The sequence below is a fragment of the Panthera onca genome, chromosome B4, assembly GCF_046562875.1.
Source record: "Panthera onca isolate mPanOnc1 chromosome B4, mPanOnc1 haplotype 2, whole genome shotgun sequence".
Lineage (NCBI taxonomy): Eukaryota > Metazoa > Chordata > Mammalia > Carnivora > Felidae > Panthera > Panthera onca.
The window spans coordinates 75233249-75243638 of record NC_138345.1 but is presented as its reverse complement, the minus strand read 5'-3'; the positions used below and the strand labels follow the sequence as shown (position 1 = coordinate 75243638).

General features: G+C 45.3%; 2 protein-coding genes across 2 annotated transcripts; both read right to left on the bottom strand.

Moving 5' to 3' along the window:
- Positions 1-332: 332 nt before the first annotated feature.
- LOC132694455 (lysozyme C, milk isozyme-like) lies at positions 333-3997 on the bottom strand. The gene is given in 5 exon segments (XM_081796148.1): positions 333-1222; positions 1568-1646; positions 2194-2355; positions 3589-3660; positions 3663-3997. Coding segments are annotated over 5 exon segments (444 nt in total). The 5' UTR covers positions 3727-3997; the 3' UTR covers positions 333-1155.
- A 4722-nt stretch (positions 3998-8719) lies between these two features.
- LOC132695359 (olfactory receptor 11A1-like) lies at positions 8720-9953 on the bottom strand. The gene has a single exon (XM_060659694.2). The coding sequence runs from the start codon at positions 9951-9953 to the stop codon at positions 8901-8903; it is 1053 nt and encodes a 350-aa protein (XP_060515677.1). The 3' UTR covers positions 8720-8900.
- Between the last annotated feature and the right edge of the window lie 437 nt (positions 9954-10390).

The following is a 10390-nucleotide window of genomic DNA, read 5'->3' as shown; positions in this document are numbered from 1 at the left end:
CCTGAGCAGCTCAGTTGGTTGAGTTTCTGACTCTTGATTTTGGCTCAGGTCGTTATCTCACAGTTGTGAGATCGAGCCCCATGTAGGGCTCTGTGCTGAGTATGGAGCCTGTTTAAGATTCTCTCCCTCCTTCTCCCTCCCCCACTTGCATGCACTCTCTGTCTCTCTCTCTCAAAAAATAAAAATAAAAAAATTTAAAAACCACAGAGATTAAAACAGTGATTCAGTAGGTCTACTGTGGGCCCAATAATTTGCTTTTTTTAAAAAAGTTTTATTTATTTATTTTGAGAGAGGGAGAGAGCCCTTTCACAGGCAGGGGAGAGCCTGAAAGAAAGGTAGGGTAAGAATCACAAGAATCTCCACACTGTCAGCTCAGAGCCTAATGTGGGGCTAAATTTCACAAACCGGGACATCATGACCTGAGCTGAAATCAAGAGTTGGATGCTTCAATGACTGAGCCACCCAGGCACCCTAAGAATTTACATTTTTAACAAGTATCCAGATATTGTTGATGCTGTTGGTCTATGGACCGCACTTTGAGCAGCACTGCTTTAAAGGGTGGTGGAAGTGCAAGATGGAAGGAATCTGAATTTCTGAATCTCTGTGTGGGACAAAGGAGCTTGTCTATGCACCTTGGACTATTTTGTGAGAATGCCATGTTTTTGGGGTTCTGTTATAGCAGCTTAGTCATTTACCCTAGCCAACATAATCATCCTGACATTCTTCCAGTCCTTCTCTATGTCTAAACTGAATGTTTCCCACAATTTTCTTCTCTTTCGTCTTGAACTCTCCTTCATGGTGATGGAGAATAATATCAGCCACCTCTACCTAATGAATTTCATAAGAGCTTACATCAAGAATGCTATATTCAACGGTCAGTTTCAGTCTCAAGCAGTTCTCAGGAAAGGATTTTCCTTAACTGGCTTTCCAGAGGAGATACAGGGAACTTCAGTGATGGGCTTGGAGAAATGAGGATCTTCAGCTGTCTATAGCAGGTAGCAAGTCTCATCATAACCCAGTCCTTAAACATGATACTTAAGACAGCTGAACTTGAGTAACTTTTATTTTGGAGGTAGAGATGGGGGAGGGAGGTTAGAAATTCAGAGTTTCCAAGAACTTGGCCACTTTCTCCAGGAGCCATATTCAATGACAGTCTCACAGATTACAACTGGCTAGATATCTGGACAAATCCTTGTTTCTGCAGTGTCTTACCCAGGCCACCCTAAGAATAGAGAAATACAGCATAGATCAGAGGCAGGGGCAGGAGTGTATAGTGGCTCAGCTGAGAGGGGATGTAGGGTCTGCAGGCTGGACTCAGTTTATACTGTGGGAGAGGCTCAATAGGGAGGGTTTGCCCGTCTAAGAACATGTGCCACAGAGATGCATGGGGTGAGCACATCACGGTATTACTCTGCCTCATTTCACATCGGGAGAAGAGTCTCAGCTCCCTACAAAGCCCAGGGAGAATCCTACGGCAGAGATGCTGCTTATTTTATCAGCATCCTGAATACTGTCTGGGTCCATCCCTGGCAGCGTGGCTCATCATTGCCCTGTATGTTCTGCTTACCAGGCAGACATCCCATTAGGATCTTTCACAACCCTCTTGGCACAGGTGATGTCATCACTGATGTTGTCATCCAGAAACGCTGAAAGGAAAAGTGGCTGAGCAGGGAGGGAAAAACCCCTTTTCCTGTTTCATTAATCAATGATTTTTTGAGAGGAATTCCCAGAGGAAATGGAGCCGGAGTCAGAAACCCTCTATCTCTGGAGCTCTTCTGTGGGTTTGCCTTCTGTTTGCCTGGATTTTCTTGCCTTGCTTTGAATCTGCCTCTGAGCATTGTTCCTTCTGGAGGGCACCCAGGACATACCTGAGGGTCCCGGGAGAACCTCTGTTTTCAGGAAAAACTTAGTGTGTCCAGAGTGCTATGTGGGGTATGTGGACGGGTGATACAGTCATGTGTGTGTGAGGAACAGGATGCCATGTATTGAGGGATGGGAGCCCAGAAGGTGAGGCTTAGTCAGAGGTCATTGTATCTTTCTTCCTCCTTTCTGGCAGGAAGAGCTCTGTGGAAGACTGTTTGGGCCCCTTTCTTCCCTATCCTCAACTTCTACAGCACTGGCCAAGGGTCAGGTGTTAGGGAGCAGTGCACCTGCCCCATGTCACCCAGCCCTCAGAGGGGAAGGTGTCCTTACTACTGCACATTGTGTTGCAGGCATTTGCTGAAGGGGAGGAGTTATTTTTGCACCACCACTTGCTGTTGATCTGGAAGATCCCATAGTCACTGCTGCCATTGTCATTTTTCCCATTGAAGGCCTGGGTGTTGAAGTTACTCTCATGCTCAGCCATGCAGACCCCTGTGTCAGAGAGAACAAAAGGTGTGGCTAGAAAAGGAGGATTGTTTCGTGATGAGACACAACTTCTGCTGTACTAGAACTGCCATAAAGTCCCCTAAGACTAAAATGAAGAGACTATGAGGTCCTCAATGTTATATTTATATGTATGTGTGTACACACACACACACACACACACACACACTTTAAGTAGGCTCACACCCACCATGGAATCCAACGTGGGGCCTGAAATCACGACCCTGAGATCAAGACCTGAGCTGAGATCAAGAGTCAGACACTTAACTGACTGAGCTACCCAGACACCCCTAGATTTATATTTATAATCCATTGTGTATTCCTGGTCCTAAGCAATAATTAGCCCATGATAAGTATGTAATAACAATTTGTTAAATAAATGCATTTGGGATGCCCAATAATCAATCACAGTCTGTTTCCCAGTCTACATTTCCAGCCTCATCTTCCAGCCAAATAGCTAACTCTTGCCTTGTATATTTACCCCTCCCTCCCTTTTTTGGCTTCTATCCCCAGGTATATGGAAGGGAAGAGGTGGAGAAGTAATGGAGGGACATCCTAGAAAGGGAGCCCAAAAAAGCTATCCTTGGCGGGGACAGGAAAGGATGTTTGGCATGAAGAAAAATGAAGATATCCAAGGGAAATTGAAATAACTTTATGTGTTGTGCCTAATGGGATGGGTGACCAAGATTCTCAATCCTTCTTGCACTTTGTCATCGTCTCCCCTTCTGTTCTCACAATTCCCTTCCAACTCTCTTGTGACACGGATAGAACAGACTTTAGACAAACTCTGCTGATGGAGGTTAGTTTTTGGTGGACAAAAGGGCAGGGGAGAGGGTGGGAGGCAGCACCAGCTCTGCTGCAGGGACCTGGACTAAAAAGGATGCAGATGAAAGCCAAGGTGATGGGAGCAAACTTGCAAGTGGTTAGGTGAGTTTCTGGATGGATCCAAGGAAGTATTCAAGGGCACTGGGTGGGAAGGTGATTTCGGGGAACAGCAGAAGAAAATCTATTACAGATCAAATAATCCCTGGTGGAAAGAGAAAAATGGAGATCCTGATAGGAATGACAAGGCAGCAGAGGTGGAGACAAGAGGAGCATTCGGGGAGTGCAAGAGAGCAAATGAGTAAATGAGTAAATCACAAGGTGAAAAGGGAAAGATTGCTTGGTTGGGGAAGAAGGCCTCTTTGAGCAGAGATAGAATGATGGATGGTTCATACTCACAGTTTGCCAGGCTGTAGCCATGGAAGCCATCCATTCCCTCTGCCTTCAGCTTGCGGGCCAGCCCACACTTGAGAAGATTTTGGCCTCATATGCTGCAAAGAAGCAGCCGAGGAGGCAGATGATCAGAATGGACCTCATTTCTGTAGCTGGTGGAACCCCAGTCTGCTATGTCCAGGATGCTGTTGTCTCTTATACCCTACGGGCACAAAGATGTCTCTGATTGGGCAATAATGCTGGCAGCTCTGCCAGGAAGGATATGGTTGCCCAAGGCTAATTCCCCAAACTGGCCCCGCCAGGGTGAACTTCAGGGAAGGGGATGTAACCAAGAATAATACCAGGAATAAAGTCTCATTTTGGTGGGGGTGGGTCCTGTGTTTGGGCAAATGCATGAGGAGGTAAAATGGGGAGAGATGGGAGTTGGTAGGAAAAAGTATGGTTTTCTTTTTTTCTTTTTTTTTCCCTTGCCTTGCCTTGCCTTGCCTTGCCTTTGCTTTCCTTTTTTGAGAGAGTGTGCAAGTCAGAGAGGGGCAGAGGGACACAGAGAATCTCAAGCAGGTTGCATGCTCAGTGTGGAACTGACTCAGGGCTCGATCCCTTGACTCTGGGATCATGACCTGAGCTGAAATCAAGACCCAGATGCTCAACTGACTGAACCACCCAAGTGCCCCACCAGTATGATTTTCAAGCCTTGTGCTTTTGTTGGAATGTCCCCAGAGGGGGTTGTCCCTGTGTTCTTTGCTGAACTTGGCTCATTATCTGTGGTTGGCTGAAGGTATTTTCCTACTCAGTCTAGTGGGGGGAATCCATGATTGGCATCACTGAGTTTGGGGAAATTGAGGATCTTCTGGCATCAGCAATCAGTGAACTATAAGTTGAACAGGAGACTACTAGAACCTAAGTTCATAATATCTCTGTGTCTGAAAGAAGTCATCAGATCTAAACCTCCAACTCTACTTGAATTCTTTCTAGTATCTGTGTAATCAGTGATTGTCAAACATCTGTATTAGTCAGTGTTCTCTAGAGAAACAGAACTAAGAGGAGATATACATGGTTAGAAAAAAGCTGGGGTGCCTGGGTGGCTCAGTCGGTTAAGTGCCTGACTTTGGCTCAGGTCATGATCTCGTGGTCCATGAGTTCTAGCCCTGCATCGGGCCCTGTGCTGACAGCTCAGAGCTTGGAGCCTGCTTCAGATTCTGTGTCTCCTTCTCTCTTTCTCTCTCACCTCTCCTCTCTCTCTTTCTCAAAAATAAACATTAAAAATTTTTTAAAAAGAAAAAAGCTGATTATTTTTATTAAAGCACAAGGCCTTGATTTCAGTTAGATGGATAGACATTGTGAAGGAAGAATTATCACTATATCAGTACTTTCTTTAAAAAATTTTTTTTCTTAATGTTTATTTATTTTTGAGAGAGAGAGAGGGAGAGTGTGTGTGTACAAGCTGGGGAGGGGCAGAGAGAGAGGGAGATGGAGGGTTTGAAATGGGCTCTGCACTGACAGCAGTGAGCCTGATGTAGGGCTCCAACCCACAAACTGTGAGATCATTCCCCTACTCCTCTCCCTTCTGGCAACCATCAGTTTGTTTTCTGTATTTATGGGTCTCTTTCTGCGTTTTTTGTTCATTTTTTTTTTTTTTTTTTAGATTATACATATGAGTGAAATCATATGGTACTTGTCTTTCAGACTTGAGATTTTTTAATATTCTCTAGTGTAAATTTATCTTCCAACTGCTGATTTTTTGGCCATTTTGTGGACTGAGGTTTTTTCCAAGTCTTTTATAATGTTGGATCTCAGACTCATTTTGAGTGCGAGAACACACGTACACACTCTCAATTCCTGGTCATTAAGCTATGTACTCTCTCGCCTCCTCAGATGTGCTCTGGATAAGCTTTTGCCTCAGACAGGAGCAGGCAGCAGTTTTTCCCATCTCTCTTTAATAAAAAGAGGCCCTGTTCCCAGCCCCTCCTTTCTAGAGTGACTTTGGCTCCAGTTCCTACTGCAAGTGGAGAAATTTTGGTCTCTGTTAACCTGCAGGAGCTGAACTTATAGCTGCCTCTTGCTATAAGGTCTTCAGCTTCAGCCCTACTCACAGCTTTTATTAGTTTCCTTAGATTTGTGGCCCATGGAGATTTTATTTATTTATTTATTAAAATTAAAAAAAAGTTCATGTTATTTATTTATTTATCTGTTTATTAAAAAAAAAAGCTTATTTTAGGTTTGAGAGAGAAATAGGGCACACAAGGGGGAGGGGCAGAGAGTGAGGGGAACAGAGGGGCTGAAGCAGGTTTTGCGCTGACAGGGACGCTGGGCTCGAACTCACAAACCTGTGAGACCGTGACCTGAGCCGAAGTTGGATGCTCAACTGACGGAACCACCCAGGCGCCCCTGGAGATATTTATTTATTTATTTATTTAATTTATTTTTAAAACCTATTTAGTTTTTAATGTTTACTGATTATTTTGAGAGAGAGAGAGAGAGAGAGATCGCAAGTGCGGGAGGGGCAGAGAAAGAGGGAGACATAGAATCCGAAGCGGGCTCCTGGTTCCTAGCTGTCAGCACAGAGCTTGACATGGGGCTTGGACCCACAAACCGTGAGATCATGACTTGAGCCGAAGTAGGCTTAACCGACTGAGCCACCCAGGTGCCCCTATTTTGTTTTTGAGCTATTATATGCCTTTTACACTTTTTCCTTTTCATTTTTTCATTTATTTTTGTGTGCTTGCTTTATGTAGGGTATCTCAAAGCATGGACTTACAGTGCAATATTGAACAGAAGTCCTATTAATAACTGAAACATTTTAAAGCAATCCATTAAAAACCCAATCTGCTTCCTTTTTTTTTTTTTTTTTTTTTTTTTTTTTTAAAGCAGTCTTCATGCCCAGGACAGGGTCCAACACCGGGACTGGACTCACCACCCTGAGATCAAGACCTGAACTGAAATCCGGTCTGATGATTAACTGACTGAGCCATCCAGGTGCCCCTACCTTTTCATTAGGAACAGAAACGTGTGGTCCAAGTGGAGGAATGTGGGAATGGCTTCCGGAACCCTTCCTTTCTCCTTTCCTTCTCCTACTTCTTTCCTTTCATACCCCTTCCACTTGTTGTTGTTTACTTTCCCTTCCATTGTCTCTCCTCTTCCCCTTCCCATCTTGTCATTTCCCTGTTCCCTGTCTTCCTTCCTCTCCCATCTCTTCTCTTCTTTTCTACTTTCCTTCTCTCTCTCCTCTGGGGTTTCTCTTCTATTTAGGTCCAGTTTTCTTATAACCTGGTGTCCTCCCAGAATTCTCAACCCTTTAATGCCAGGTAACGAGAAGGAGCAGCTGTGCCTCATGTGTCTATGCAGTCAGGTTCCACTCCAGGAAAGGGCTGGTCCTCGGTGATGTGACCGAAAGGGACAGGGTGTCTCCTGACTTCCCTTGAGGAAAGGGAGAGTGAGGGGAGGATGTTAATATTTGTTAAAATGTGTCATAGGCCAAGTAAAACACAGAGATAGAGGACTTTATTATATGTATTTTGTTTCATTGCCACAACAACCCTGTGAAGTATATATGTGTCTGTCTTATTTATTATTGGTTTCATATCACGGATCGGAAATCTGAGGCTCAAAGAGGTGCAGTAATTTGCTGAAGCTGGTATGAGGGAGAGCACAGATCAACACAGATAGGCGTGCCTCTTTCCTCTACCGAGGTACTATGTGCATTTGACCAGTTATTCAAATGGTGACATGTTAGGAATTTCTGGCTTCAGGAGTAGACACAGGACTGCTTGTGGCAGGGGATGTCAGGTGATAGTTGTGGGGCAGGTGAGGAGAAGGGCTTGGAACTTTGTCAAAACACTGGAAATGATATTGTAAAGGCAATACATTGCATTTGTGCAGGCCTTGGGACCCACACCTCCCCGTGCCTCCACGACAATTCCCAACTTGGTCTACACCCAGGTTGACTCTGTTCTCAATGCCTCTCACACAGAAGGTGAAGGAACCCCTCTGGGCGCGTGAGGCATGCATCCTGAGGAAGCTGCTGGGTTCTTTGTTTGGGGAACCTGATGTGCATCCTGTATATTCTGTGCTGGCCTCCAAGACACTGTTATAACACAGGATTTCACTTTTGACTTTAATGCAAAGAATAAACATCACAGAGACATTTTTTAATACTCATATACAGCTTAGGTTCTGACCACTTCCCAAGCAACCTTCTAGGCAGGGACATTTTCTCTTTGTTTTTTCTTGCTCTGTATTTCCACTCCACCCAGACAGGGCTGGCTATCCCAGGTTTTATACTTTCCTCCAGATCCTCTTGCTGGCCCTGTACATTCTGTACATCTCCCTATCTCATACCCATCACTCAGGGTTGCATCTCCCGACATCCATGAGGAACTGGGAACTATATTCCTTTTTTTTTTTTTTTGGGTCAGTTTTCCTGCTATTATTCCTGTCACCCCTGAGAGCCGTGCCCTTTCCCTACACCGAGAATCATCTGTGGCATTTGTTACATGCAGATCCCTGGGCCTCGCATCTAGAGATTCTGATTCTGTAGGTCTGATGAAGAGCCTAGAAGTCTTCATTTGTAAACAGCTACTCTAGATCATTCTGGTACCAGGTGGTCCACATCCCATACCTTGAGAAATATGTTGATACAATTCAAATAAAAAAATTAGAATTTTTTGGTGTCATTTTTAAGAGGTTTCAAAGATTTTCTGATAGAGGGAAAACTACAGAATTCTCTTGTTGAGTTTAATTTATGTCTTTCTTTTCTCATTTAATTGTCTCCTTCCTTTTCCCTACTTCCTACCTGTCTGACATCAACAACAGGAGGACTAATGGGAACTCTCAGAGCAGTGGCCCAGTTGGCCTCTTGGGCCGTAGGTATGAATGGCTGACTCCTCTCTCCCAAGGGGATGCCTTGTCTGGATGCAGGGGAACTGGCTCTTGCACCATCACTACCTACATCACTGCTCCATAGACTTTACGCTCAAGTCTGTCTCTGTTTCTGAGATTTCATTTGAAGCATGTCAGGAGATGTTAATTGTGGTCCTCATTACCATCTCCCTACCCCTTCCTTTTTCTATCTGCCAACCTTAGTCTTTCCATCTTAGATTAATAATTTGCAGATGTTCCCCACTTGGTGTTGTTCTCTGCTCTTTCTTGCATTCTTTTCCATATTCATTCATTCGTTCGTTTCTGTCAACTAATATTTATGGAGTGTCTATAATAGTTTGGCCCTGTATAAGGCATGAGATTTTGATCCCTACCCCATCCCAACTGGAAAAATGAAGTTACGTTATTTTGTCAGACACCTATTTTCAATCCCTCAGTATTCATCTTTTCACTGTGGTCTCTAGTCCTCTAGACTTTGAGGAGGGGGCTAAGCTGGAATCCAGGTAGAAGTCACTAGCTGTCCTATTCCCCCTCAGTGGGGTATCACTTGGGATGAGCTGTCCCCAGAGCCTATGAAGGGCCCCCTTTACCTCTTGGTTCTTGAGGCTGTAAATAATGGGGTTGACCATAGGGGTGAATACAGTGTAGAGGACAGAGAAGGCCTTTCGGAGCAAGGGGGCCATGTGGTCTGTTGGGGCTACATAGACCACAATGAGAGTGCCGTAATACACCCCGACCACACTGAGGTGGGAGGAACAGGTGGAGAAAGCTTTCTGTCTACCATGGCCTGAAGGTATTTGCAGCACAGTCCTTAAGATGAAGGCATAGGATGCCACAATCAACAGGAAGGGGACCAGTGTCAGAAAGCCTGAGATGCTCACTCCAGCTGCCCACATAACCCCCACATCTCCACAGAACAGCCCTACAACTGGAGCAAAGTCACAGAAGTAGTGGTCGATCTCCCTTTTGCCAGGGCAGAGGGTCAGAGGGGCTGCCAGGGCCAGAGTGAAGGCAGAGAAAGAAAATCCACTGACCCAGACTCCAGCAGCCAGGCAGCCACACAACCATGTGCTCATCAGGACAGGGTAGCGAAGCGGGTGGCAGATGGCCAGGTAACGGTCATAGGACATAGCAGATAGCAGGAGGCACTCAACTGCAGCCAGCGAGGCAAACATGTAGAACTGGACCAGACAGCTGACCAGTGAGATGGCCTCCCTCCCTTTCAGGAAGCTCTGCAGCAGCTGAGGCATGATGTTGGAGGTGTAGCCAATCTCCAGCAAGGAGAAGTGGCAGAGGAAGAAGTACATGGGTGTGTGGAGTGTCCGACTGGAGGCCACAGCCAGCACGATGAGGGCGTTGCCCCCAACTGTTATCACATAGATGGCTAAAAAGAAGGTGAAGGGGAGGAAGCCCAGGTGTTGCAGCTCCCCAAAGCCAACCAGGATCAGCCAGGTGGCCTGGTTTTCACTATCACCACTGGACTGCTTCCTCATCTAGATCTGGGCCCAAGAGAAGAGAAAAAGGTTAACTTTAAATTTTTTTAATTATTTATTTTTGAGAGAGAGACAGAGGCAGAGTATGAGCAGGGGACGGGCAGAGAGAGGGAGACACAGAATCCAAAGCAGGCTCCAGGCTCTGAGCTGTCAGCACAGAGCCTAATGCGGGGTTCGAACTCACGGACTGCAAGATCATGACCTGAGGTGAAGTCGGCCATTTAACCAACTGAGCCACTCAGGCACCCCTAGAAGAAGGTTAACTTTAACGAAGATCCTATTAGGACCACATGCTATACTTGGCTTATTTATTTATTCATCACAGCAAGCACTAAAGATAGCCCTTATTGTCTCTTGTATATAGAGGAGAAACAGACCCAGTGGGATTAAGTCAATTATTTAAGGCAATTATGATGGAGTCATGATGTGAACCCAAG

Excerpts from the sequence above, each read along its gene's own strand:
- LOC132695359 (XM_060659694.2), bottom strand. The coding sequence starts at position 9,953 with ATGAGGAAGCAGTCCAGTGGTGATAGTGAAAACCAGGCCACCTGGCTG.